The sequence below is a fragment of the Eleutherodactylus coqui genome, chromosome 3 (genome assembly GCF_035609145.1).
Source record: "Eleutherodactylus coqui strain aEleCoq1 chromosome 3, aEleCoq1.hap1, whole genome shotgun sequence".
Classification (NCBI taxonomy): domain Eukaryota; kingdom Metazoa; phylum Chordata; class Amphibia; order Anura; family Eleutherodactylidae; genus Eleutherodactylus; species Eleutherodactylus coqui.
The window spans coordinates 219,723,174-219,748,588 of record NC_089839.1 but is presented as its reverse complement, the minus strand read 5'-3'; the positions used below and the strand labels follow the sequence as shown (position 1 = coordinate 219,748,588).

The following is a 25,415-nucleotide window of genomic DNA, read 5'->3' as shown; positions in this document are numbered from 1 at the left end:
TTTAGCAGAGCTAAACTGTGTCCCCTTGCCCGATGGCATTCCCCGCTCGGCGTTTATGTGCCGGATCTGGGCCATCTGAATGGGCGCACAAACAGCAGATTTGTGCACCCGTTCACACTATTTTCGGTCGTGCTGTGGCTGTAAGATGGCCGACTGAATATCACTATGCTCATGTGAAAGAGCCCTAAGGTGCATACTAAACGCTGAAGGTCTTCCATCCCAAACACCAAGGCATATACCTCTACTGAACCAAAAGCACAAAAGAAGTCCGTTCCAACATATGCAGTGGGCTGGAGTTGCCAGTAATAGCTCAAGCAGGGTTTTAACTTCAGCTTGTGTCATGGTGGTGGCTACTCTACCCAGAACAATGGGTCGTGCAGCAGGCACATTAAACAAAAGGTTGTCAGTGGTAACAGTAGAGTAGATGTGACTCTAGTGCCTTTTAATGTAATGCAGCATTGAAATAAAGAGACCAGTCTGTATAGACAGTAGTAAGCCAAAGGCACACAGTTTACTTAAAGCTGGAAGTTAAATGATACAGCACACAGTTGGCAATTGAATTCTTGATAACCATTTCAACAACTTCTCAGTCACTCAGTATTAAGTACAATCTTCCCTCAACTTGATTTATCTCAGGGGATAAAGCTTGTGACATCGGAGGTTACTTATGGAGGGAGTGGAGCAGGCTCTCCTGTGGTCTCATTAACTTCTGCTCTTGCAGTGACAAGATAACTCACAGTTGAAATGGCCGCTATCCATCCAGATTTCGTGGGGTCTGCCCTGGCTTAGATTCCCACTTAAGCAGGCAGGAAAAAGACTCTCCGATGGCTGGCTCCACGACTTGACTACTAGCTTTAGCGGAAGGGGACTATGTCTAGGTTGGGCCGAACTGGACCAGCACTTAGCTCAGACTGGCTGGTCTGAGCCTAAGCTCGACTCTCCTCTCTCATCCTCTCTCTGCTCTTGCGATTACATCCTCTCTCTTTCTTCTACAACTCCTTTTTTCCTCTTCTTGACTTAGGCCTAGGCTTACCCTAGCCCCTCCCCCTAACCAATCCTGAGCTAGACAGGGATGACTGACAAGACACAGAACAGGCTAGGGTGATACAGGCACAGAAATACACAAGTTGGTTGACACTGACACCAGACAGTGACCTTTTAGTGATCTAGGCAAGCCAATTATAGATGAGCGAGTATACTCGCTAAAAACAATTGCTCGAGCTAGCATTGCCTTTAGCGAGTACATGCCCGCTCGAGATCAAAGGTTCGGGTGCCGGCGGCGGGCAGGGAGCTGCGGGGGAGAGCAGGGCGGAACGGAGGGGAGATCTCTCTCTCCCTCTCTCCCCCCTGCTCCCTCATGCTGACTGCCGCTACTCATCGCCCCCCTGCGCCGGCACTTGAACCTTTGGTCTCGAGCGGGCAGGTACTTGCTGAAGGCAATGCTCGCTCGAGCAAACGCCTTTAGCGAGTATACTTGCTCATCTCTAAAGCCAATACACATAACTTAACCACAATTAGCAGTACAGTCATACAGACATAGACACACATAGCCATTCCACATGAGGTAGCTGAATAAGTGCTGTGGGGGCCTCTAACTCTGGGCCACTACACATATTTAAAACCATATAAATAAACCACAAAAGTTTTAGGATTCTGCTCTGTGAAGCGATGAAACAAAACTGGAACTTTTCAAGCTTCTGGATCAGCGGTATGTCTGCAGGAGAAACAATGAAGCATCCGCTGAAAAGAACCCCCTGCCTACTGTGAAGCATGGCGGTGGCTCAATGATGCTCTGGGTCGGATTTGCCTCCTCTGGCATTGGAAACCTGTAGAGTGTGGAGGGCAAGATGAAGCACTATGAAGTATCAGGAAATCCTAGGAGAAAACATTATGTCTTCTGTAAGGAAGCTGAAGCTTGGCTGCCATTTGAACCTTTCAACAGGACAATGATCCAAGCAGACCTCAAAGTCCACCAGGGCTTGGTTTCAGAAGCGGCTATCACAGTCGCCTGACTTGAACCCCAGAAAATCCTTGGCTGGATATGAAGGCTGCGGCTGCAGCACACAAACCCAAGAATATTAGTGAGCTAGAAACCATTGTTCATAAGGAGTGGGCTAAGATTCCTCAGGAACACTGTAAGAAGTGGTATCTGGCTCCGTATCACGTCTGCAGCAGGTTATAATACCAAAAGGGGTTTTACTAAGTAATAAAGGCACTTGTCATGAAGGTGGTGAATAATTCTGAGACTGTAGTACTGATTAAAGGTGGAATTTTGTTATTTAGTTGTTATTTTAGTTGCGTTGAGTTATTTAAATTGATCTGCTTTGATTGTTATTTTGCAAACAGCTCAAACTTTGCAAATTTGGCAAATAAACTAAATTTGTAATAATGGGGAAGAGGGTTAAATAATTTTGATTGCAACTGTATAGAATTCCACCTCAATGTAAGCAGCACTTAGTACATTTACTCTTCAGTAATATTTCCTTTATTAGTTAGCAGCATCCTATTAACATCTCCATAACTACACTCCCTGTATTGTATCAAGCCAACTACGCTACGTTAACTTTCCTAACCCCCCCTTGCACTCTTTTGTTTGTGTTTCTATAGTTCGTTCCACCCGATAAACTATCAGCTGCTTGAAAGTGAAAGTAGATTTTAGAACTTCACACCTCAGGGCTTCAGTCACAGATGATTTTTTAAGCTCCTCTAGTAAAATGCCACAAATGAAAAATGTGGCCAGTTTCATCAGGTCCCACACTGACCTGGCTGGAGTTCCTGTCCTCGTCTTCATTCTTCTCATCTTAGAGAAACTCATGGAAACGGAGTTCGTTTGCCCCAACAACAACCCAGCATTTGGAATCATCTACAGTTTGATCTTTATTTTCGGTACCACGGCCATTGTCAGCATTTTTCTATGTTTCTGCCCACGCTGTAAATTATGTGGGACACCAGACGAGATGGATGACTTAGAACAAGGTCCCAGTTCCTTCCAGAAATGTAAGGACTATACATGCTGCTGCTGCCCCTTCTGGCACTGCTTCCGCTGCTGCCCGAAGACTGTATATAGGGTTGTGAAGACTTGGAAGGTGCCCATCATTTGGTTCGTTATCTTGGTCACAGATGGAAGATACTGGAAATGTTTGGTGGAATCTATAATGGCAGATAATGTGAAGGCGACAACAGAGGCGAAAGACTTTATCCTGCAAATCATTCAGGTAATGGCCCTTGATTCTTGTTTGCCCGAGCGAACGAGCTAGTGATGTCATCACCAGCTTGTCCGCAATCAGGCAGCCTGCGTAGACTGCATGATTCTCTCATTCACTAATCGTTCAGTGTTTCACATTCCTATAAGTGCACAAGCCAGTGCTGGTTTTTATGTTGGCTGAAACTGAATGATGAGTAAGAAGCACACAATTCTCATTCATTGTTCAGTTGTTAGCCTGCGTTTAAACTGAATGTCGTTCAGTTTCGCTCATTTGAACGATATGCTGAACAATACTCATTCCGTGTAAACGCAGCATAAAGCCTCGTTCACTCAAGCGTGGTTTTAGCGCAGTTTAGGCACGTGAAAAGATTGCGACTATAGATGAGCGAGTATACTCGCTAATGGCAATTGCTCGAGCGAGCATTGCCTTTAGCGAGTATCTCCCCTGCTCGAGACTGCAGGTTCGGGTGCCGGCAGCGGGCACGGAGCTGCGGGGGAGAGCAGGGCGGAACGGAGGGGAGATCTCTCTCTCCCTCTCCCTCCTGCTCCCTGCTGCTGACAGCCGCTACTCACTGCGCGCCCGCGCCGGCACCCAAACCTGCAGTCTCGAGCGGGGGAGATACTCGCTCATCTCTAATTGCGACTATACTGCACTAAAGATCACGTGAACAGGTGATTTCCAGCTATTAAGTCTTGAGCTTAATTAGCAGTGAATTTGCCCGTTCACACAATTGGGAGCTACGTGGTGCGTGTTATCCAGCTCTCATAGGAGTCTATAGAAACTCCCACACATCAGGCATCAAAGATAGGTCAGGTCCTATGCGTGCATTGTAATGGCATGTGCTAACTTTGGTGTGAGTTTTTAGCACGTCTAAAATCCCTTCATATGAATGCATATATAGGAACGCATTGGTTCTATTAGATGCAATCTTTTCATACGCCTTTAATGCGCTTAAACCACGCTTGTGTGAACGAGGCCCGAGACACATAGGAATCTTCACTGGACCCTTTTTAAGATATACCACTAAGATTACAAATTAACTTTTCTCATTATTTTTTTTTGAGGGGGTTGGGAAATAGAAGAAAAACAGAAAATTCTACCATTGTTTTTTGGCATTAGTTTTTATGCTGCCACTGTCTCGCATAAATGACATCCTAAGGCCAGCTGCACACAGGCATATTTGCTCCGGATTCTGCAGAAAATACTGCCCATAAGATCCTGTTGAAAAACGCTTTTTCCTGCACACACTTAAAAACCAATAGCGATTTTCCGCTCGCGGAAGAAAAATCACTGCAATTTTTATTTTTGTGCATGCTCCACATGGACAGCTTCCATTGAAGTCAATAGAAGCCGTCTGACCCATGGTCCTTCTGCAATTAAAATTGCGGAAAGGTTGTGGATTCTGCGCCATGGCTAGGAAATGACGGGGTTTATCCACAGTATAGAAAGAAAGAAGGCAAAAACACAGACTGGGCGCTGTTGCCACACACATTTTGGAGAAGGTTGGGTATAAGTTCATTTATTGATGGCTGCTGAACTCACAATTAGAGGGTCTCACAGGTGAGGTCTGCAGCCTATGTTACACACTATACAATGAAAGTCTTATGGCACTGTAAAGGTTTGCTTAAAGGGCGACTCAGCAAAAAAAAAATACATTTTTCATCCCTGCCCCCCTCACCTGAATGTCTGTCACATGACGCGGGTATATCGGATGTGACCTCTGTGACCTAACCCAACCTCCCCCTTTCTTCAATTAAAACACTGCAACTTCTAGCTTGGATAAATTTTGGCCACAGCGGCCGTTTATTAAAATTCTTATTAACAATTGGGTAAAAAACATCAAATAAAACAACCCACTGAAAAAGGGGAAGTCCCTGGAGCCTCCAACCCCCTCTGTCGCCTCCCCAACAGGGAAAAGGATTTCCGTCCTGCCTCCCGCCGCTCTCTCCCTCTATCCGACTCGGGAGACTGAAATCCTTCCCGCTAAAACCCTCCCGTCGCAAGACAGCCGACTCGGGAGGCAACACACAACCGGTTGCCCCTAGTCGCCCTCCTCCTCCCGACTCAGAGAGGCGCGAGCCGTTCTTCGGCTAGCCACGTTTCTCTGCAGGGACTACGGCCTGACAGAGCCGGGAGGCGACAGGCTGACCACACACACTATACCAAAAAGGGGGAGGGGGGGGGGAGGCAGCCCTCAGCCCCCCGTTTCCCCCCCTCCCTGCCCCGCACATCATCTGGCTCCAAGAACTCCCCCCCCTTCCGAACGCCGCTATGACAATGTTGCGATACCTCTACGACCCTTTCTACTAACTAAACTGCCCCCTATATGCTAAAGTAAGGGCGGGTGGGTGGGACTTCCTCGTGGCCTCCGTCTTCTCCTTCTGCTTCTTCTTCCTCCGATGCCGTCTAGGGATGCTCCTCCCCCTGCTGTTCCCGCACTTTCTCTCTAACTTCCCCCTCTACTCCCCCCTATACTACACCCCCCCCCTCTTCACCCTTCAATTAACCCTGGCCTCCCCGTTAACCCTGTCATGGGCTGCCTCCATATATATCCCCGGGGGCTACTATTCCGGCGCCTCTTGACGCGGGTATATCGGATGTGACCTCTGTGACCTAACCCAACCTCCCCCTTTCTTCAATTAAAACACTGCAACTTCTAGCTTGGATAAATTTTGGCCACAGCGGCCGTTTATTAAAATTCTTATTAACAATTGGGTAAAAAACATCAAATAAAACAACCCACTGAAAAAGGGGAAGTCCCTGGAGCCTCCAACCCCCTCTGTCGCCTCCCCAACAGGGAAAAGGATTTCCGTCCTGCCTCCCGCCGCTCTCTCCCTCTATCCGACTCGGGAGACTGAAATCCTTCCCGCTAAAACCCTCCCGTCGCAAGACAGCCGACTCGGGAGGCAACACACAACCGGTTGCCCCTAGTCACCCTCCTCCTCCCGACTCAGAGAGGCGCGAGCCGTTCCTCGGCTAGCCACGTTTCTCTGCAGGGACTACGGCCTGACAGAGCCGGGAGGCGACAGGCTGACCACACACACTATACCAAAAAGGGGGAGGGGGGGGGGAGGCAGCCCTCAGCCCCCCGTTTCCCCCCCCCCCGCCCCGCACATCATCTGGCTCCAAGAACTCCCCCCCCCCTTCCGAATGCCACCGCCAGCATGGCATGACCACCTCATGCCTGCGCAGCACCCCACAGAACTAACGCGCGTTCTATTCCCTCCTGAACCCCCTCTAACCACAGATCCGTCCCAATCTCGTTGAGATGCACGCCATCGCTCCTCCAATAGTTTCCTACTCCCTTCTCAAGATCTATGTGCCGAACGGCCACTCCTCCATTACGCGCAACGAAGCGTGAAACCTCCCGGTTAACCTTGATCCTGGCCTTGTCTATCCCCCGCACTGAGCGCGCGTCGCGCCACACCTTGCGAGGGACCATCTCTGACCAGACCAAGATCAAGCCCCGGTACATCTGCAACATACGAAGCATATCGTACCGGATGTCCCTACCTAGGTCCCTAAAGGGTCTCCGCCCCAAATCGTTACCCCCGACGTGCAGTACGAGGATGTTAGGCGGCCTGTCTAGGGAGACTAGGCGCTGAACGTCCTGTAACACCCGGAACCAGGCCATGCCCCGCACTCCAATCCATCGAATTACCGCCGTCTCTTTACTCAGCCTTAACTGTCTACCGTTAGGCCTGATCTTAGCCCTCTCCCCCCCCCCCAATACACAAAAGAGTGGCCCATTATCCACACCAACGCGGCTCGATGATCTGTAACAAAAAGAAAAAACAACTAGTCGTAATTAACCCCGCCGCAAAAAACTCCCCCCCCCCCCACTTAAAGCAAGTGCGGCCTGATATAACGTTTAAACCGTCCCGACTTCCACCGACCGATGCCCATCACCGCCTGACTATCCAGTCCCCTCTCTGCTGCCTCCGTTGCCGCGCCTATTCTAAAAGAATGTGTCCCGAAATTAGAGCTGTCTAATCCCAGCGTATCTATCGCTCTTCTTAACACCGCCTCGAACTGGAACCTTGACAAAAAACGACCATCTCGGTGCTGCAGAAGAGGCCCTACCCTGACTCCTGCTACCAAACTGTACTCCTCCCAACATTTAACTGGGCACATGGACTCTCCCCGCACTTGTCCTAGCGACACTCTCCGACCTCTTCCCTCCTGATCCATCTTGGAACGACGTATGACTAATTCCAACCACCCTTTTATAACCTTGGTATCCTCGCTTTGTAAACCCCCCCCTTTCTTTTTGCTGGGGGAAACCAGTTCCCCCAGCCGAAGAGCCCCAAAGAAAGCTAATGAAAAAGCCAACTTAAAAAGCGAGTATTCAAACCCGTCCCCGCATATCTCCCTCAATGCGCCCCCCAATCTTTTCAACAAGTCGAACGAGATTGGCCGACGCATATCTGGCCCCCCCCCGCCCCCTTCTAAACCCCTTTAGTGCCTGTCTCACTACAAAATTCTTTGTAACATCAGTCAAACCCCGCAACTTAGCGCCAAACGCCACTCCTCCCATAAATTTGTTAACTCTCGCGACTGACAACCCTGTCTCAGAACTTTTCCCCAACCATCCCAACAACGCCCCTACCCTGTCCTCGTCGGAACGCACGATTCCCCACTGCTGCAGCCACTCCTCCCATTCCGACCAGGCTGCCCTATAAGACGTCCACGTACTCCGAGCCAATGAGGTACCTATCAAGTGCCTCACTGCTCGCTGACCACGCTCCAGATGTGTCTCGGGCAAGACACCCCTTCCTTCTCCGCTGCCGGGGCCAAACGTCGGAATCGCTCCCACTGGCAACGAGAAAGAGCATCCGCTAGTGAGTTGCTCACCCCCGGCACATGTACCGCACCTATCCAAGCGTTCAGTGATAACGCTTTCAGCACCAGGTGGCGCAGTAAGGCCACCACTGGAGGGGACGATGCAGACAATTTATTTATCGCCTGCACGACCCCCAGGTTGTCGCAGTGAAAGCGTACTCTCTTGTTCCTAAATTGCTCGCCCCATATCTCCACCGCCACTATAATGGGGAAGAGCTCGAGTAGCACCAAATTCCTTACCAACCCTGACGAGAACCAGTCGCTCGGCCATCCGGCCGCGCACCACTGGCCCTGGAAGTAAATCCCAAAACCCGAACTCCCTGCGGCGTCAGTAAACAATTCCCAATCAAAATTGTTTACCATTTCCTCCATCATTACTGACCGACCGTTGTAGTTCTCTAGAAACGCCGCCCATACTGCTAAATCTTTCTTGAGTTCCTTGCCTAGCCGGATAAAATGGTGGGGTAACCGAACCCCCGCCGTTGCTGACGCTAACCTTCTGCTGAAAATTCGCCCCATCGGCATTATTCGGCAAGCGAAATTAAGCTTGCCCAATAACGATTGGAGCTCCCTCAAAGTGACCTTGGTGACAACCCTTGCTCTTTTTACCTCCGCCTTTAACTCTGTCAACTTCTCCTCGGGCAATCTGCATTCCATTGCAACCGTGTCAATGGTAATGCCCAGGAACTTTAAACATGTAGTGGGCCCCTCTGTCTTCCCAGGCGCCAAAGGCACCCCGAATTGACCGGAAACCCATTGAAGTGACCCCAGCAAAGTTGCACAAATAGGCGAACCTGCTGGCCCTATGCATAGGAAGTCATCCAAATAATGGATCACTGACCTAATCCCCGTGCAATCCCTAACTACCCATTCTAAAAAGGAACTGAACGCTTCAAAATAAGCGCAAGAAATGGAACAGCCCATGGGTAGGCACCTATCCGCAAAATAACTTCCCTCCCAAAAACACCCTAACAAACGAATGCTCTCTGGAGCAACTGGGAGCAACCTAAACGCAGACTCGATATCCACCTTTGCCAGCTTCGCTCCCTGCCCATACCTGCGGACCCATTTTATTGCGGCGTCAAATGAAGTATACACTACAGAACAAATTTCCGGGTCTATACCGTCATTTACTGACGCCCCCTTCGGGTATGACAGATGGTGTATGAGTCGAAACTTGTTAGGTTCCTTCTTAGGAACAACCCCCAGCGGTGAGACCACCAGGTCCGCCACGGGTGGGGAACGAAACGGTCCCGCCATGCGGCCTAACTGAACCTCCTTAAACAATTTTTCGGTCACCACAGCCGATTGCCGAATCGCTGACGGCAAATTCTTGGTTGTGACCGGAACCCTATGAACTGGGGGGGGGGGGGAATTCTAAAACCGTCCCTAAAACCCTCAAACAATAAACTCGCCTTATCTCGGTCGGGGTACCTATTTAGAAACGGCACCATCTTTGCCAGTTTCACTGGTGTCATCCCTTTTTCCAGGTGCCCCGAAACCCTTTCCTTTTCCTTTTTTAAAGCACTTTGCTGCTCCATGTGACGTGCCGTTACACACGGAGCAGACGTGCTTGAACCTGCAAGAGTTCCCGAATTTGCATTGGCCGTCATTAAACTGCCAACACAATCCGAGCCTATGACTCCCTGACTGTCCTCCCTGCCCCCCCCCCCTTGGGAACCACTGGCCGAGCTGCTAGTCCCGCCCCCCCCCCCTGAAAGGGCTGACCAAACCTAACTGGGGCCATTACCCGCAACCATAGGCCAATATCTTTCTGATCCCACCGAATAGACGGTCGGATCGCTTTCCGCTGACGAAATTGTTCGTCGTACCTAAGCCACGTTTGGCCCCCGTATACTCTGTACGCCTCACCTATCGCATCGAGATAGCAAAAAAGGCCGGAGCAATTCTCCGGCGCCTTTTCACCTATAACGCTAGCCAGAATGGCGAAGGCTTGCATCCAGTTAGAGAACGTCTGTGGAATCAGTCTCCACCGACGTTTCTCCTCCTCTTCCTTCTTATATTCTGTCCTTTTCCCTTTATCTAAATTGAATTTTTCCAAAGGGAGAAGGGAAAAGATCTCGACGTATTCGTCGCGCCAAATCTTTTCTCTAACCTCCTTCTTTAAGTGTGAACCTAAGGGGCCCTCGAAACACACATAAACTTCCCCCTTCGCTCTGTCATCCAGGCGAATCCCTTCCCCATCTTTCTCCGTCTGGACCCCTACCGTAACGGGCGCTACCTGCTGCCCTACAGACGCCCCCGCCGTGCTACCACCCCTAGCGCTATCGTCGGCGATCGACGCATTGGACGGTAGCGTCCAAGCAGCTACTGGCGACGGCCCTGCTCTTGCGTCTTGCTTGCGCCACAACTCCCATAATCCACCCAGAAATAACCCAAAATCACTCGCTGCGCCACGTGTGCCTGCCATCGCCTCCCCCATCCCCTGTCCACCCCCCAAAGCTATCTCCCGCGTGCGCAACGCGGCTAACTGCATGTAGTGTAGTGTCCCCGTGTGTTTGCTCACCTGGCTGCGTAGGGGCTGTAGTCCCACCAGCCGCCGATCCTCCCTCCAGCGGATCCGATTCCTCGTCAGAATGTGGTCCGAACTGACGACCGGGGTCCTCCTCTGGCTGCATACGCACCTCCGGATTCGCAGCCGCCTGCCTGCTGCTCGGCCTGGCTCTCACGGGCCGCACTTCAGTTAGTCCATGGAAGTTACTGTGGGGCTGCTCTGCTACCTCTGGCTCTCCTGTTGAGCGGCCCCACGCTGTAGCTCTGTTCACCGCCGACAGCCCGGTGCTAAGCCCCGCCCCCCTGGCAGCACGGGACCTAGTGCCGGACGCTGCGCCGTGCCGCCCGGCGAGATTCCTCCCGGGCCTGCGCTCCCCCGATGGCATGGATGGTGCAGGGAGCCGGCCCGGAGGGGCCCGTGAGGGACTCTCTGTGCGGCGCCGACGCTGTGGAGTCTGATCAGGGCTCAGACGCGCCGGAGCGCGGGCCCTCCTCGTACTCGGCCCTCTCGCCGATGCTGCAGGTGTCTGCCTGCTCCCTCCTGCCTCCTCCCTCCAGCCACTAGCAGTCCCCGACAGCGCTCCCGCTGCTGCCTCCGGTTTGCGGCTCTCCGCAGCAGCTGTCCTTCGCCCTCTTTCTCTCACCGCTGTTGCTGCAGGGGCTCCGGACGCCTCTCCCCCCGACGCTGCTGACCGTGCGGGTGCCGCTTCCTCCTCCGATGGGCCCGGGGCCCCGACGTCCAGGACCCTCATGAGCCAGTCGATGCCCCGCTCCTCCACCGCTGCCCGGATCTTCTCCATGGCGGCCTCCATGTCCGGTAAGTCCTCTTCTGGGCGCTTCCTGACGATCACCTTCGGGCTCTTCACGGACAGGTCTTGGGACTTCGGTCTGCGGACTTCGGTCTTGGGACTTCGGTCTGGGGTCTTGGGACTTCTGTCTGGGGTCTTGGGACTTCGGTCTAGGGTCTTGGGACTTCGGTCTGGGGTCTTGGGACTTCGGTCTGGGGTCTTGGGTCTTCTCTACCTCTTCCCTCTTCTTCCTCGTGGCCTCCGTCTTCTCCTTCTGCTTCTTCTTCCTCCGATGCCGTCTAGGGATGCTCCTCCCCCTGCTGTTCCTGCACTTTCTCTCTAACTTCCCCCTCTACTCCCCCCTATACTACACCCCCCCCCCTCTTCACCCTTCAATTAACCCTGGCCTCCCCGTTAACCCTGTCATGGGCTGCCTCCATATATATCCCCGGGGGCTACTATTCCGGCGCCTCTCTCTGTAGGTATTCTATCTATATTACAGTCACTTCCATGCAGTGCAGCGTCCTGTCTGATGCTTATCATGCACCATCTTGATGTTGAGACTTCTTCCCGCTTTCCTTTTTCTGTCCTATCAATCCTATGATGCATCAACACAACATTACATGAGCTGCTAGAGCCTCTACCATCTCTGCTTGATAGGAGGACAGTGTGATTATCAAAACTCTGTATATTCACTTAAATAAATTACAAACCATAAGTATACAGCCAGGAGAATGAGCTGTGGTCCCCACTATTGTAACTGTATGATAGAAGCTCAATTGTAATAACTTTCTACCACAAATAATATTTTCTTAAAGGGCCACTCCAGCAAAAACACATTTTTCCATCCTTGCCCCCATCACCTGGTTGTCTCCTCCTTGTCACACTCTGAAACTCTCTTTTGTGCATTGCAGCCACTTACCTGCAGTGCAGCCCCCTGTCCGATTCTTATCAGGCACCATCTAGAGGCTGACAGTTTTAACTTCCACTTTCAATCAATCCCACGATGCATTAGCACAGCATTAGCTGAGTCTATACCATTCTGCCACAGTTTAATTATTATTACCTTCTATAATCACCTAAATAAGCTACAGCATAAGTACACAGTGAGGAGGATGAGCTGTGATCTCCTCTATTAGGGTGACTACCCACTACAGTGTTTTTTCCCTGCAAAATTCGCAGCATTGTTTTTTCTGCAGGGGTCTATGGGAAATCGCAATTTTAACATTACAAGTCTCATAGACCCCTGCAGAAAAAAAAATGCTGCGAATTTCGCAGGGAAAAAAAAAACTGTAGTGGGTAGTCACCCTTATACGTGCAGGATCCCCCTCTAAGCAATTTCTGTTGTAGAGCCATGTAACAGCATCACACAAGAAATTGACGAGAAAATCAATCCATAACCTCCAAGCAGATGTACGCTGGTCACATGACCATCTGGGGGAAAAGAGGTTAGGAGTCTCAGTTTTATTAGCTGATTTATATATACTGGGGAATATCCACATAAAGAATGAATAAAATAAAATTACCAGAGTGGCCCTTTATAGGGGATCTGTCATTAGGAAAAAAAAATCCTGTACTTACCAAATTCCTTTGCAGGCCATCCTTTTACTGCATCTTCTCCTCGACAATCTTCTCCTGGCTCCTCCAGTCCACCGGGTCACATCACCTCCAGCAGGCTGGATCCTCTTCTTCCTGCTATGTAGCGTCCATTCTCGGCATTCTGCTTCCTGCGGGTCAGTGTGCGCTATGATACTAGTTTCACTGCCTAGCAGGGAATGTTGAATCCTTTGCCAGGTTATTGCCGCAACTGCACATGCGTGCTGTCTCGCCGCATGTGTTCATATACTCTTGCCGCAAGACAGAGCGCATGCGCAGTCGTGGCAATAGCCCGGCATACGATTCTGAATTCACTGCTATGAAGGATGTAGCCTTTAGTCTGGAGCCCAGTCTTAGGAAATGATTCCAACTGAGCTCATATGTAACAATATATATTTATATAAATATAAAATCTTGTTATTTGTATAACCAATAGAGATGAGCGAGCACACTAGTCCGAGCTTGCTACTCGTTCGAGTGTTAGGGTACTCAAGATGCTCGTTACTTGAGACGACCACCACGCGGTACTCGAGTCAATTTCATTTCCCTTCTCCGCATGCTTAGAGCCATTTTCTAGCCAATAGACATGTGGGGAAGGCATTACCACTTCCTGCTGTGATGTGCCAGCCCTCTCCCCACCACAGTAGTGAGTGGCTGGGCCGATCAGGTGACTGCCGAGTACTTAAACTCATCCCGCCCGCAGCTCGCCTCAGACGCATGCTGGCAGAGGTTAGGGAAAGTGCTGAGGCTTATACAGGGAAAGTGTTAGAGTAGGATCCTCTCTACAAGAACCCCAACAGTCCTTCTTAGGGCTACTCCTCATTGTGTGCATTACAGTTGTGGCTGGCTGGGAGCAGTAGTGCATCATTTTTTTAAAGCACCTAGGCCTGTGCAGAGCATTACAGCTATACTATTCTCAGTCTGCAGTGTATTATGCAGAGTTTAGGGAAAGAGCTGCTTATATAAGGAAAGTTTTACAGTCGGGATCCTCTCTACCAGAAACCCAATAGTCTTTCTTAGGACTACTCCTCATCGTGTGCATTACAGTTGTGGCTGGCTGGGAGCAGTAGTGCACCCTTCTTTTTTTTTTAAAGCATCTAGGCCTGTGCATTATAGCTATACCATTCTCAGTCTGCAGTGCATTAGACAGAGGTCTCACCGCAAAACAGTACTCTAATATTTCCTAGGCCATTGCAAAGTATTTCAGCTCTGCCGCTGTGCAGAGCATCTCACAATACCCTTTCCTTGGTGGGGTTGAGATAGCCGCAGTTACCAGCACTATCCACTGGCTTTGGAGTCTTCTCCCACTCCATACAGCCTCTATTATCTCCACGTCTCTGCGAGCGGTAAAGTACCCCTAGGTATCAGCGCAAGACAGAGGGTGAATTTTTTCAAGTGACAGCATAGAGCCTCCGCTAGCTACAAGTCTCTGTGTGCGGTGAATTAAGCCACAGTTGTCACTGCTGTACAGTGGGGTAATTTATTTGGGCCCTGTTCTATCCAGGGGCTCACCTATCCTGTGGGTGCACAAAGACTTCCCATTGTGTTGTTTTACCTATCTGGTACAAATACACTGACTGACTAGGGCAGAAGTGTGCGCCAAGGTCCTTCGTGGGGTGAAACTCTGCTATGTTTGGGCACTCAGATTTCTTCATGTGTAATACTGTCCTTGAGATTCATGGGCTCACCTATGCTGTGGGTGCACAAAGACTTCCCATTGCGGTGTTTTACCTATCTGGCACAAATACACTGAATGACTTGTGTAGGGTGCAGAGGGCTTTACCAGTGGGGTGTTCAGCTATCTGACACCTACACAGAATGAATTGTGTGGGGATACATGGATTTCCCATTGCTATGTAACTCACGGCACCTTGGGTCACACAAGATGGAGGCTGGGACCGAGCCTGACCCTGGGCCCGCTGACGTACTTCCCACACAGAGTATTGCGGGTCCTACCTCGGTCATGGTTTCTCAGGTTTATTATGCCACCTCCTCCTCCTGCTTGGGGTCTGGGGATCAGCGCTGGTCGACATGTATTATAATCTCTCGTGCTACAAATTACCACAGTTATCTGAGATACTGGATTGGAGCATTCAAAGAAAGCGTTAGTGATTTCATGAGACTTTCACAGGGTCACTGTATACCTGTGGTGGCTACTTTAGCTACACCTCCTGCTTCAAACCAATCTTTGGTGTTAGTATGTGCTGCTGCATTGTGGAGATGTGTAGAAGTGCTGGCACCTGAGTCCCCTTTATGCCCACGTTTGCGGCTCCTGACAATTTTGTGATGGAGGTGGCACGGGATTGGAATGATGATCGTACGTCAATTTATCATCAATTTTCATCAGCGTTGTGGGCTATCGCCCACACTTTCAAAGAGTGTCGATGCCTGGCCCTGCCAACCCTCTGTAGTGTGTGTCTCCGGTTCCTCCTCATCGCAGATGCACTTATAAATAGACATGAGGGTGGTGAGGCTATCAAGCAAGCGTGTAGCATGAGGGCAGCTGAAGGCTGCGCAGGGAAAATTTTGTGTGCGCTGTGGATGCAGGCTCGTGCGGGGGTTGGACAGCATTGCCAGCATGTAACCCAGGAGAAGAGGCAGCGGTGTCACCCGCAGGCGGTGATTATCCTTGATTGCAGCTAGTGGAGTGCTTAGCTAAGATGTGCCAGTGCGTGTGCCTTGCTAATGATGGTTTGTCCCAAGTGATTTGTTAGGGGGGTGACCGCCAGGCTCTTGCCCCCATTTTGGCTTAATAATGGGACCTGGTAGCCTCAGATGCAGCCATGCATGCTACCCCTTTCATTCTCTATCTGTTTCTGTGGTGTTTTCATGACTTTCTGATGTTTTCTGGTGTTTCACAAGTCATCACCTATGCGGAGCATCAGTCCCATACAAAAATGCTCGAGTCTCCCATTGACTTTAACGGGGTTCGTTACTCGAAACGAGCTCTCGAGCATTACGAAAAGTTTGACTCGAGCAACGAGCACCCGAGCATTTTGGTGCTTGCTTATCTCTAATAATCAACTTATTCCGCAGCACCTTCAAGCAATTTTATTTATTAGCCCCTACCAAGCTGGGTACTTATTTTACCGACCTTGAAAGGATGGAAACCTGAGTCAACCTTGAGCTGGCTACCGGAACCATGCGGGGATTGAACTTGCGAACCCTTAGGTCATATTTTATAATTATATTATACCCCATGCCTCTATTTAATCCCTGCCCACATTCTGCACCACACATAATTCCTGAAGAAGTAAATTACTTAAGAATCAAAAAGGGATAAAAAAAGCTTATTTTAGGAAATTTTTGCCTCTAAAAAGTCTGGAAAAGCTGGGTGACAACCCTGATGGACGAGAACCGTTATGGCTGAATAGTATTATGCAGGTTGTTTTCACCTAAAGTAAAAAGGGGTTTTCAGGGTGAGGATGATTTTTTTTTTTAATTGCTGCAAATATGTTATTTCAGTAAAAACAGCCATTCGCATCTGTTCAATTCCGTTGCAGCTCCCGCATACTCTCGGTCTTTGCTTACAAATGGCTAGATATTGAGCTTTGCAGCAGTCTCATGCCATTTTCCTGGCATCGCAGCTCAGTTGCTGAGACCCATGATGCTAAGAGAACAGCATGTGACAACTGTGGCTTGTGATTGGCTGCAGCAGTCAGGTGGTAGCCATTTGTAAACAAAAACTGGGAAGAACGTGGGAGCTGCAATGTAGGATCACTGGGGAGAGAATGAGTGAATACAGCAACTTTCGTTGTTTTAGCACATTTGTCAGGGATTTATAAAAAAAATCATCCACTCCCAGACAACCCCTTTAAAAATTACCCCCCAAAATAAATCATCCTTAAACGCAATTTTCTGATGTTAAAAACTGTTCGGCGGTGGTATCTTTCACTGGCAAAGCTGGGCAATGTCCATATACCAGTGACGTTGCCACTCAAGTTGCCTAATCAAATCTGAGGGTGCAAACAACATTAGAGTATCTGCGTATGAGAAGATAAATCTCAGCTTTCTGGGTCCCCACCGCTGCAGGAGCGGTAATGGGTGGCAGATAAATCCAAACTCCGCCTTTCCAGTAATAGGGATAACAAAGAAATGTCGGAATAGAATTCTTAACACTCTGACCGTTGTGGACAATGCAAGGATTACAGACTTTTTCCTTTTCAGAGCAAATGTGCCTATAAAATACCTGAAGCTTTGTGTTTTCACTTGCAGGTGATCGGCCTTTTACTTATCTTAATCGCTGCCAGTTTCCTGTGTCAGTGCAGGACAAGATCAGAGATGCACCGAAACATCGATCTCCGACCCTCAGACGAAAATCCACGAGAATAAGCGAGACTGGAATGTATAAAAATCACAGCCTTGTATATATCCCAATGACGGATTCTTAGAGGGGAACATCTTCTATCGTCTGGTCTGCCTTCTTTTCTTTTGCATTTCCTCTTCTTATAATGGGAAGGTAAAGGGGTTCCCAACTTTCAAACTTTTTTTAATGGTTGGCCATGTGATAAAATAATAGAAGCCACCCGTCACCCGTCTTCTCTACCCATGAAACAGCAAAACAGCTCCCACCGCGCTCCAAGTCTGTACTGAAGTCTGGTAAGCACTACAGCCAATCAGAGGCCAAAGTGTCACCGACCATTCTACTGGCATCAACTCTCACATGCTGGGTGCAATGGTGCCAGGAGTTTGTAACAGTGACACTGTGTCTTTTGATTGGCTGCCGCAGTCACCTGACTTCTACTGTCAGTATACACTAGGAGTGCCATGGGAACCATTTCCCTATTTGGGAGAAGACAGATGGAAATGGCTTATTTTGTTATCACATGGACAGCCTTAAAAAAAATTAGAGCTGGATAACCTCTTTAAGCAAGAAACAGCCATTGGAGACAAGTTGGAAGTCTCTGATCAGCAGCACAAAGTATTTTAGGAAAGGTTCATTTATTTTTTTGGGAAGTCACAGACTTAAAAGTTACATAGTGGAGGCAGCAGGGTCCATCGACAGCACAGAGTATTTGTCAGGAATGATGGACGTAGACCCGCTGTGCCACACACTGGTTTAATGAAAAAAAGGGGGGTTGGTACCATGTTAGCCAGTAGAGCAAAGTGTGATTCTTCTCAGTAAGAGAAGCCAAGTAATCTTGTAGATATGATACTGTTTACTGGCTAACATGGTACCGAACCCCCCTTTTTAGCGTTTTACCTAATGGAGGATACCAGAATGTACGGTACACAAATGGAACTGAAACATCTGTATCATATCTATTAGATTACTTGATTTCTCTTACTGAGAACAATCACACACACTGCTTTGGCTTGGAGACAAATCTAGATGTGGCACCTGAGGAACTCCGATCTTCACCCTTTTACCCCACCAGTTGGGGTCTGGGCTTTGCTTTAACAAGGAGACCAAAATCTTGGATACCTTCCTTATGGGGAAGGTGCCTTATATAATGCAAAGTGCTGTGCTATTGGAGAGGGACAGAAATACTGGGTATGTACTGGCCTTTTAGGATTGTAGGATTGTGCACATACCCAACAGACACCAGAGAGAGACTGAACGGAGGTCAGAGGACAGTGCCTGCCACAGACAGGAGAAGAGTGCGCCAACAGCAAGGATAAATGGTGACTGTGGATGTAACTTGTAAAAGTATTTCAGCAGCTGACTGCTCTGATTTAGTTGGAGGCAGCGATCTATTAGAGAAGAGCCGACTACATCTGATGGGTGATAGGCAGGTTGTGAGCCACATAGAATAAGCTTTCTTCATTATCGAATTTGTATAACAGTATAGATGATAGAACCAGAAAAATGATTTTTGCGTCCATTATTGTTACACATTTCATAACTAACTGCTTGTCACTGTGATTTTCCGAATAAAATACTTTATGACAACCTGTAGTCGTCTGTGGTGACGGATCTGTAAAACCTTGATGTGGCACATGCTGGACACAAACAGTGCTCAATAGATCTCATTGATCATAATGGGGTCCCTCGAGCTTGGGGCTTATTTACTATGCAAAATAAAACAGTTTTCTGGTACAAATTATGCCAGAAAACTGCCTTACATGGTTTATACCACATTCACTATGGGGCATATTTCTAAAATCTAAAATTTTTGAGCAAGGGTGTATTTGCACAAAAATTTGCAACTTTTTTGCATTTTTTGATGGCCTCGCCAGTTTTTCAAAAAGTGGTTGGAGCTTATTGGGAAGGGGTGTGGCCAACCGAACCAACAGACTTATCTATAATTTACGTGTGTCGCAATTTTTTGGCATGAACTAAGCCAACTAATGGTCTAAACTTAGACTGGACGGATTTTTTTTACATTTGTTTCTATTTAAATTTTGAAAATAACAATAAAAGGAATGAACAATGAATGAAGTACATTGTAAATGTCAGCTGCGGGTGTGCCGCAGATCAAACAGAAGTCCAGTGCCTGCAGTGGCTCCTTGCAGGAGGCGGCAACAAGAGACAGTAAAAAAAAAATATTTCTTCATCCCCCAGACATAGTAGCAAATTCAGTATCTTTTCAGTGTGTGTGTGTGAATTTACTCCGCCAACTTGGAATTCTCCCATGGAAGCTGCGCAAGAGAGGATTCCCTCTGACAACTAGGAATTCCCCCCGCATAAGAAACGGTGGCGGCACCCATGACAAAAGAGACTAAGGCAATCTAATATTTGGGTTTCCCCATTTATTAATCTGCCCTCAGCCCTTGGACATGTCACCGGTTACCCTCCGGGTGGGAGAAGGTAGAGCCACCGTGACAAGGTGCAAACTCTACCCCGCTGTCTCCTAGGCTGTGGCCCTCTTTTGGGATGCTGCACTGCCTCTGATTGGCTGAGCATTGTAACGCTCAGCCAATCAGAGCCAGCGCTCAATGAACCAATCACAGCCATTCATTGGCTGTGATTGATTGATTGAGCATTGGCTCTGATTGGCTGAGCGTCACAATGCTCAGCCAACCAGAGGCAGTACTGCTTGGAGACAGAGATTTTCAAATCCCTTTCCAGGTGATGTATCTTTTTTTATTTATTTTTTTCTGCAGCTAGGGCTTAGGTTATGACTTTTAGGCCTCCCTCACACAGGGCGTTTGCTGCAGATTCTGCCCCGTTTCAGCAGCGCTGGCATACTGTATGCCAGCGTTTTGGCTGCGTTTTCAGCTCGGCTGAAAACGCAGCCAAGAATGCTGACAAGAAGGAAAAAAAAGCAATACTCACCTAGCCGCTGCAGTCCGGGTCGCGGCCGCTGCAGTCCGGGTCGCGGCCGCTGCTCTCTGCAGCTGATCCGGGCTTCCTCGGCACTCCCAAGTCTATTGCCGGAGGCCAAGTTTGAGAACCCCGGCTCCGGCAATAGAGTGCTGTGATTGGTTGTCGGCGCTTGCTCGATGCCCAATCACAGCCCTTCATTGACTGTCTCAGCCAATCAGCGCCGGCAAGCTCTGATTGGCTGAGACAGTCAATGAAGGGATGTGATTGGTTGTCGGCGCTTGCTTGATACCCAATCATAGCACTCTATTGCCGGAGCCGGGGTTCTCAAACCTGGCCTCCGGCAATAGACTTGGGAGTGCCGAGGAAGCCCGGATCAGCGGCAGAGAGCAGGGGCCGCGACCCGGACTGCAGCGGCTAGGTGAGTATTACTTTCTTTTTTTCCTCTAGCCTAGCTGGGAATGTTTTTCGGGGTAGGGCTTCTATTACAAGCCCTCACCCCGAAAATCGGCGAGCGGTTAACACTGCCAAAAACGCGGCACCAAGTGCTGCCGCGTTTTCAGCAGTGCTAAAACCGCTGCCCATTCATTTCAATGGGCAACGCAGGGCTGAAAACTCCCCAAAATAGAACATGCATCGCTGTCAAAGCGCAGCGTTGGGAGGCGCTGCGTTTTCAGCCCTGTGTGAGCAGCCCCATTGAAATGAATGGGAATGTTGTACAGCGTTTAGCGCTGGGCTGAAAAGGCAGCGCTAAACGCTGTATAAAACGCCCTGTGTGAGGGAGGCCTGACAGAAGGATTTCCTACTATCAAAGTTGCATTGCACCGCACGAAAATCGCGTTTTTGAGTGATGCGATGCAACAGAAAGGAAGGCTCCATAGGGAAACATGGGCTACAAAACCTCACAAGTCACATGCATATCGCGAAACCTGCAAGGTTTTTGTCTTGCAAAGTCTTATTCTACAAAACATCGCAAACGTGAAGGAATCCATAGGAAAGCATGGGCACCCGGATGCACCCGTGTAACTGAGCCCTCACTGTGTAGAGCTGGTATCTGACTATTATATGATTATAGTGATTGCATTGCATAGAAGTTATTAGAGCTCGGCCGAAGTATCCAAACAGTCGTGGTATAAAGGTTATTTTATTAATATGCTACGCCCCTTTTCCACTGAATAATGACACAATCAGCTAAGTAAAAGTGAAACTAGTTTTTTCAGAACTTCACACCTCAGGCTTTCAGTTACTGAGAATTTTTTTTAAGCTCCTCTAATACAATGGCACAAATGGAAAATATCACCACATTCATCAAGTCCAACTATTACCTGCTCAACGATCCTCTCCTCACCTTCGTTCTTCTCTGATGAAGAAACTGATGGAAATGGAGTTCAGCTGCCCCACTGAAGAATTGTTGGGAATTTTCTATAGTTTGAAATTTATCATCGGGATCACGACCATCATCATTGTGTTGGCAGATGCCTGCCAGTGTGCTGATATATATGGAACATGAACTGACACTGGACATCTACAACAACCTCTCTGCTGCTGCTGTAAGAACAGTAACTGCAGCTGCTGTAAGAACAGTAACTGTGGCCTCTGCTGCTGTAAGAATGGTAACTTTAGCTGCTGTGAGAACAGTAACGGTGGCTGCTGTGAGAACAGTAACTGTGGCTTCTGTTGTAAGAACAGTAACTGTGGCTGTTGCAGTACCTACCAGCATATAGTAGACTGCGTGACGAGATGAAAGGCTCCCATCCTTTGGTTCCTTATCTTATTCACAGATGGAAGACATTCTGGATGCTTTATTCAATCTTTAAATGCATTTAATGTAACTGTGACAGCAGAAAAGCTGCATTCAGCAAATTTTGCAAATAAGGGCACATTCACATCTGCATTGGAGGCTCCATTCGAACACTCTGGCACATATCTGGCATAAAATGCTGCTCGGAATGTAAGATGGACCCCATTATAGTCACTGAGGTCCATTTCGCACCAGCAGCATAGTCTACATATTCATACCATACTGCCTAACCATTCACTGTGTACAGAGCAGTGAAACTTCAGAAGGAGAACTAGTTTTAAGTAGGTCCCAGATGGGCACTATTACTAATTGATGCACAGAGGGCCTGATTTTAAGAATTGGGGCCAAGGAGAAGGTGCTAGTATGCGGGCATAGAGGGCACATTACTTTATGGGGCCACAAACAGTGCACTATTACTGCTTTATGGAGGCACTAGTATTGTGGGGGGAGGGGGAATTGAGAGGAGCGGGGTAGTGTCAGTCTCAGAATGTATTCACATTTAGAGGTTTTGGTGCAATTCTCCACAGCATTTAGTGCCAATTTCATGCCTTCAGTTTCACTGAGGCAAGGGTAGTCCCAGGGACCAAAACTCTCAATTCACTAATTGGACTACTAACTAAAATATAACTTTTAATAAAATAATTAAAATCTAACTGTTGAACGAAGAAACATACATTCCGGAATAATCATTTAGATAAATGTGAAATGAATAACCTGAGAGATAGCAATACTCTCAATACTTCAAGCGTGTTCAGGATGTGTCACATAAGTCACTGATAAAGAAAAGTCACTATTCCATTGCAACAGTGGGAGGGACTATCTTCATTGGTGGCTCCCGTGCACTTATAGATGGCAGACTGACAGATCTGCAGACACTCTAATAATGATCTCCACAGTCTCTGCCGCTCCTGTTGTTACACTGTGTGCACACATTACACAGATATTATAGTGGGTTTACTAATCATTTGGCCAGAATGTCTCTGAATGCCTGATTGTCCTGAGAAAGCAGAGGGGTGGGCATTCAGATACTGCCTCCTTGCTGATTGGACCAGAGGCAGTGCAATGCAGCATGGAAAGTAAGGGCAAGGAAGTTAGGACAGGGAAGTACTGGCAGAATGATACACTTGCTACATGCCCCCTCCTTGATAGTGGATTGCAAACTGCAGAAAAATGGGGAAGACCACCTCAAAATCAGAACTTACAGACATGAAACAGGGTGCAAACAGCAGCAAATTAGTACGTAAGAACAACCTAATGTATTTTGGAAAACCTGTTGAAAACTCAGATATGCTTTAACATGGAAATGACATAGCAGCAAGAGACATAAATCACTACGTAAGACAAAGGCCTGGGAAAGATGGGTTATCACCACCGTGGAAGCTGTAATGGTAAATCAGATAAGTCCTAACTCAGCTTTACCAGTAATGGCCGTTTTACACGGGACAATTATTGTTCAAAATCATTCAAGCTCCTGTTGGAATTTAAGCAATAATTGTCCTGTATACATGCAGCAACTGAACGAGAATTGTTCAGTCATTTAGTTTCTATCTGCAGAACACTGAGCGACGTGCCGTTCAGTGTAAACAGCAGTCGTTCACTTTTGAACGACTGTCTGCTTACAATGAATGGAGGCAGGGTGGAGAACACTCCTTGGCCCGCTCCTCCATTCAGGCAGCGCTGTGGGCAATGCCAGCACTACTCACTCCTGTGCAACAGCAAGGAGCGAGCATCACTGAGACGAAAGTCGGGCGTTGTTTGCATGACAGCTCGTACCGTCTAAATGGACCTTAACAGAGATAATACAGAACAGCCTGAATAGAATTATAACACCATGATTAGGACGACTCAAGCGCCAGGGATGGCCTTTATTATTTTTCAAGTCCAAGAGAAATAGGGAATTCGGTTGACTTGAAAAATGTGACCTGCTTTATTAAATATCAGTGCCATAAAGTACAGGGATCACCAAGAACGCGTTTCAAACCCTTGAACGGGTTCTTGTTCACCTGAATGCTAGTTCCATACACTTCTGTTTAAATAGACTGCACATATCAATTAAAAACATCACCTGAATTTTAACCCTATGAGCGCTTTAACTTATTCTCTCAGAAAATTCCCCATCCCTATATACAAGGAAAAATTCTGCAGAATCACTACAGAGTGTAAATCAATTCTATCTCGTTAGTTTTACTTTCTGAAAATAGTATATTAATATATCATTCAAAATAGCTACTTACAAACAATCAGATTCATTGACCTTAATTTATAACTTTATAGACCATATTCCTTTTTCTTTTCATTTTGCCTCTACTCCTCTATATTTTTATGTCTCAAATATATTGATTTTAGTCCAGAATAATATTTATTATATGCTAGTACCATTTATATCAGAAAATAATCTATCATAATCTATCAAAATTAATGACTGTGTTGATAATAAATATTATTTACAGACATCTGGAGTCCCAATGGGCTCCAGATTTTCACCCACGGTGGCAAACTTATTTATGCGTTGGTGGGAAAATGTTTATATTTTTTCTGACAACAATCCATTTTTTGGCCACATGGTGTGGTATGCTAGATTTATTGATGACATCATAATAATTTGAAAATTTTTTGATGGAACAGACACAGTAATTAATTTTGAAACACATTAATAATAACGAATGTAACCTTTGTTTCACTTGTAGTTACCACGAATCTGTGGTCCCATTTTTGGACCTCATCTTGCGTGGTGACAGTGAAACGGGGGAGATAGTTACGGGATTGCATAGGAAGCCATCTGTTGGCAATACCATACTACATTTGAGCAGTAGTCATCCCGTACATACAATGAATGCAATTCCGGTTGGAGAGCTCATCGATAATTTCTTCGAAGTTAAAAAATTATTTCTCACATACCTCCCTATCCTTAAACAGGCCAATGATATATGCAGAATATTGGATGAGGGAGTTTCTGTGGTTGCAAAGAAATATAGAAACTTAGGCAATATTTTGTCTCCAAGCCTTCTTCTACAAAATGAAGAATTTAATTGGCTTGGACAAAAAGGGTTTTTTAGGTGCGGTAACGCAAGATGCAGTGTGTTTGTGATCTGGTTGTAAAAAAAGAAGCATTTACAGATAACAAGAAAACAAAAGAGTACAAAATAAAAAAGTATATTCATTTTAACTCAACCGATATAATATATATAATAGAATGCAGACACTGTAATACACAACATGTAGGGTGCACTATTAGAAAAGAGACGTATTGCCGACCATGTTAGAGGTATCAAAAATTTTCTCTCCACTCATTCAAGAGCGATAAAACACTTTACAGAAGTACACAATAGAAAGTTGGAGAGCTTTAAGTGGTATGGAATAGAAAAGGTGGTAGATTCCAGAAGACAGATCAGTCTAAAAATGCTTTTTAGACATTAAGCATTCTGGATTTTGAGATTAAACTCTAGAATACCAGCTGGTAC

General features: G+C 47.5%; 1 protein-coding gene across 1 annotated transcript; it reads left to right on the top strand.

The window, feature by feature from the left end:
* Window positions 1–1,876: 1,876 nt before the first annotated feature.
* Window positions 1,877–17,614, top strand: LOC136619960 (uncharacterized). Its single transcript, XM_066594681.1, has 2 exons — window positions 1,877–3,215; window positions 17,162–17,614. Exons 1-2 carry the CDS (start codon window positions 2,715–2,717, stop codon window positions 17,276–17,278), a joined length of 618 nt encoding a protein of 205 aa, XP_066450778.1. The 5' UTR covers window positions 1,877–2,714; the 3' UTR covers window positions 17,279–17,614.
* The last annotated feature ends 7,801 nt before the right edge of the window (window positions 17,615–25,415 follow it).

Bases quoted from the DNA above. Each gene is read 5' to 3' on its own strand.
- LOC136619960 (XM_066594681.1), top strand. From the start codon at position 2,715: ATGCCACAAATGAAAAATGTGGCCAGTTTCATCAGGTCCCACACTGAC. The intron at 3,216-17,161 runs GTAATGGCCCTT...TTTCACTTGCAG, and splicing joins TTATCCTGCAAATCATTCAG to GTGATCGGCCTTTTACTTAT.